General features: G+C 40.0%; 1 protein-coding gene across 1 annotated transcript in view; it reads right to left on the bottom strand.

Moving 5' to 3' along the window:
* The window catches only part of LOC107562852 (oxysterol-binding protein-related protein 1-like), an 8762-nt gene that overhangs the window by 1927 nt on the left and 5432 nt on the right, over nt 1–1403 (bottom strand). Inside the window, exons 3-6 of the mRNA XM_016247595.1 lie at nt 1225–1322; nt 959–1141; nt 755–862; nt 466–611 (exon numbers count right to left, since the gene is read on the bottom strand). Of these exons, the coding sequence (XP_016103081.1) occupies nt 466–611; nt 755–862; nt 959–1141; nt 1225–1322 (535 nt within the window). The remainder of the gene's footprint in view (nt 1–465; nt 612–754; nt 863–958; nt 1142–1224; nt 1323–1403) is intronic.

Below are 1403 nucleotides of genomic sequence, written 5' to 3'. Positions count from 1 at the left end.
TAAATCTCAATTTCGAAAAATTGACCCTTATGACTGGTTTTGTGCGCCACGGTCACATACCAATACTAGCTCAAGTCAAATCAGTATGATTATGCAATCATGCTGTTGTAATGAATACTGGCACGGCTACTACATACTGTATAACATTTACAGTACAACTGTGCAATTGTGAAAATGATATTGGTTTTATAAAAACAAAAATGGTGCAGTGAACACAGATAAGCAAAGTGATACATAAAGTAACGGCTAAACTATTAAGCAGACAGGATAGTCTAATGACTGCTATTTGACACGTAGTTGCAAAATTACTTATAGTTAGTAGAATGTCTAAAATGCACAATCAAAAAAAGTTAATTGCTCTTGTGTTGTTATATGAAATATCAACCCTCTTGGAACACTACATATCCAATCAAATTAGAGCTTCACATACTGCACTACACCACACTACAGTAAAATTGAATCAGCTTATTTGGGTCCCTGGGACAGAAATAACATTTGTCATTTTAGTAATGTCTACATACCTTTTATCAAGTATGTATCCTTCCACTTTATGCAACTCTTTTCCAAATATTCCACACGGTTTGAAAGTCAAACAACATCTTTCCCCAGTTCTGTTAAAAAGCACAGTAAAGTAATTTATGGATTTTTCTCCGTCTTTCACAGTAGTTGTTCTTCTCCAAGCTTAATAAAGCAACAATGATCTAATCTACACCCTTGTTTATGTCAAATCAGAGGACGATACACTTGCTCTTACTTATGATTAATAATTTCAACATTTCCATATTGCTCAATCCACAGTTGTCCCATGATAATGTTATGAACACAGCAGGTCGGGTTGGTCCAGGTGTAGGCTTCATTGTGGCTGAAAAGCACAAGTCGATCACATAGCTGAATTTACATGTAAGATGTGGGACATGTGGAATAACACATGCATGTTTACTGGCTGTAAAGGACTCACAGAGGAAGCTCTAAGGTGATGATTCCACGCGGTTCGGCCTCCACACTCTTTCCCCAGAATTTCAGTTTCGGATAAATGGAGCCATGAAACCTGAAGTCGCTCTTTATGCCCTCGGCGTGGAAGGCACTGACCGGCGGATGATGACTGACCTGCTCAGAGACCCATCTGAACCCCAGATCCTCTCTGATGACTCAAAAACACTGATGGTTCATATGAAACATTGACGTGTTCGGCTCATAACCGATCAGTCGATGTAAAACACTGACCTGAGCAGCTCGTAGGTTTCTCCGAGCAGTGGGTTGAAGGGTTTTCCCGTCCTCTCCCACTGCGAGGCCACAGCTGACACAGCAAAAGCTGCCACACACTGACAAAGCAAAGAATTACCAACAGATTACAGTTTTTGGTTACACTTTACTAGAAGGGGTGTGCATAAGACTGACATGAC

The sequence above is a fragment of the Sinocyclocheilus grahami genome, unplaced genomic scaffold (genome assembly GCF_001515645.1).
Source record: "Sinocyclocheilus grahami isolate Dianchi unplaced genomic scaffold, SAMN03320097.WGS_v1.1 scaffold844.1, whole genome shotgun sequence".
Classification (NCBI taxonomy): domain Eukaryota; kingdom Metazoa; phylum Chordata; class Actinopteri; order Cypriniformes; family Cyprinidae; genus Sinocyclocheilus; species Sinocyclocheilus grahami.
The sequence above is the reverse complement of the archived record's forward strand: the minus strand, read 5'-3'. Positions and strand labels throughout refer to the sequence as shown.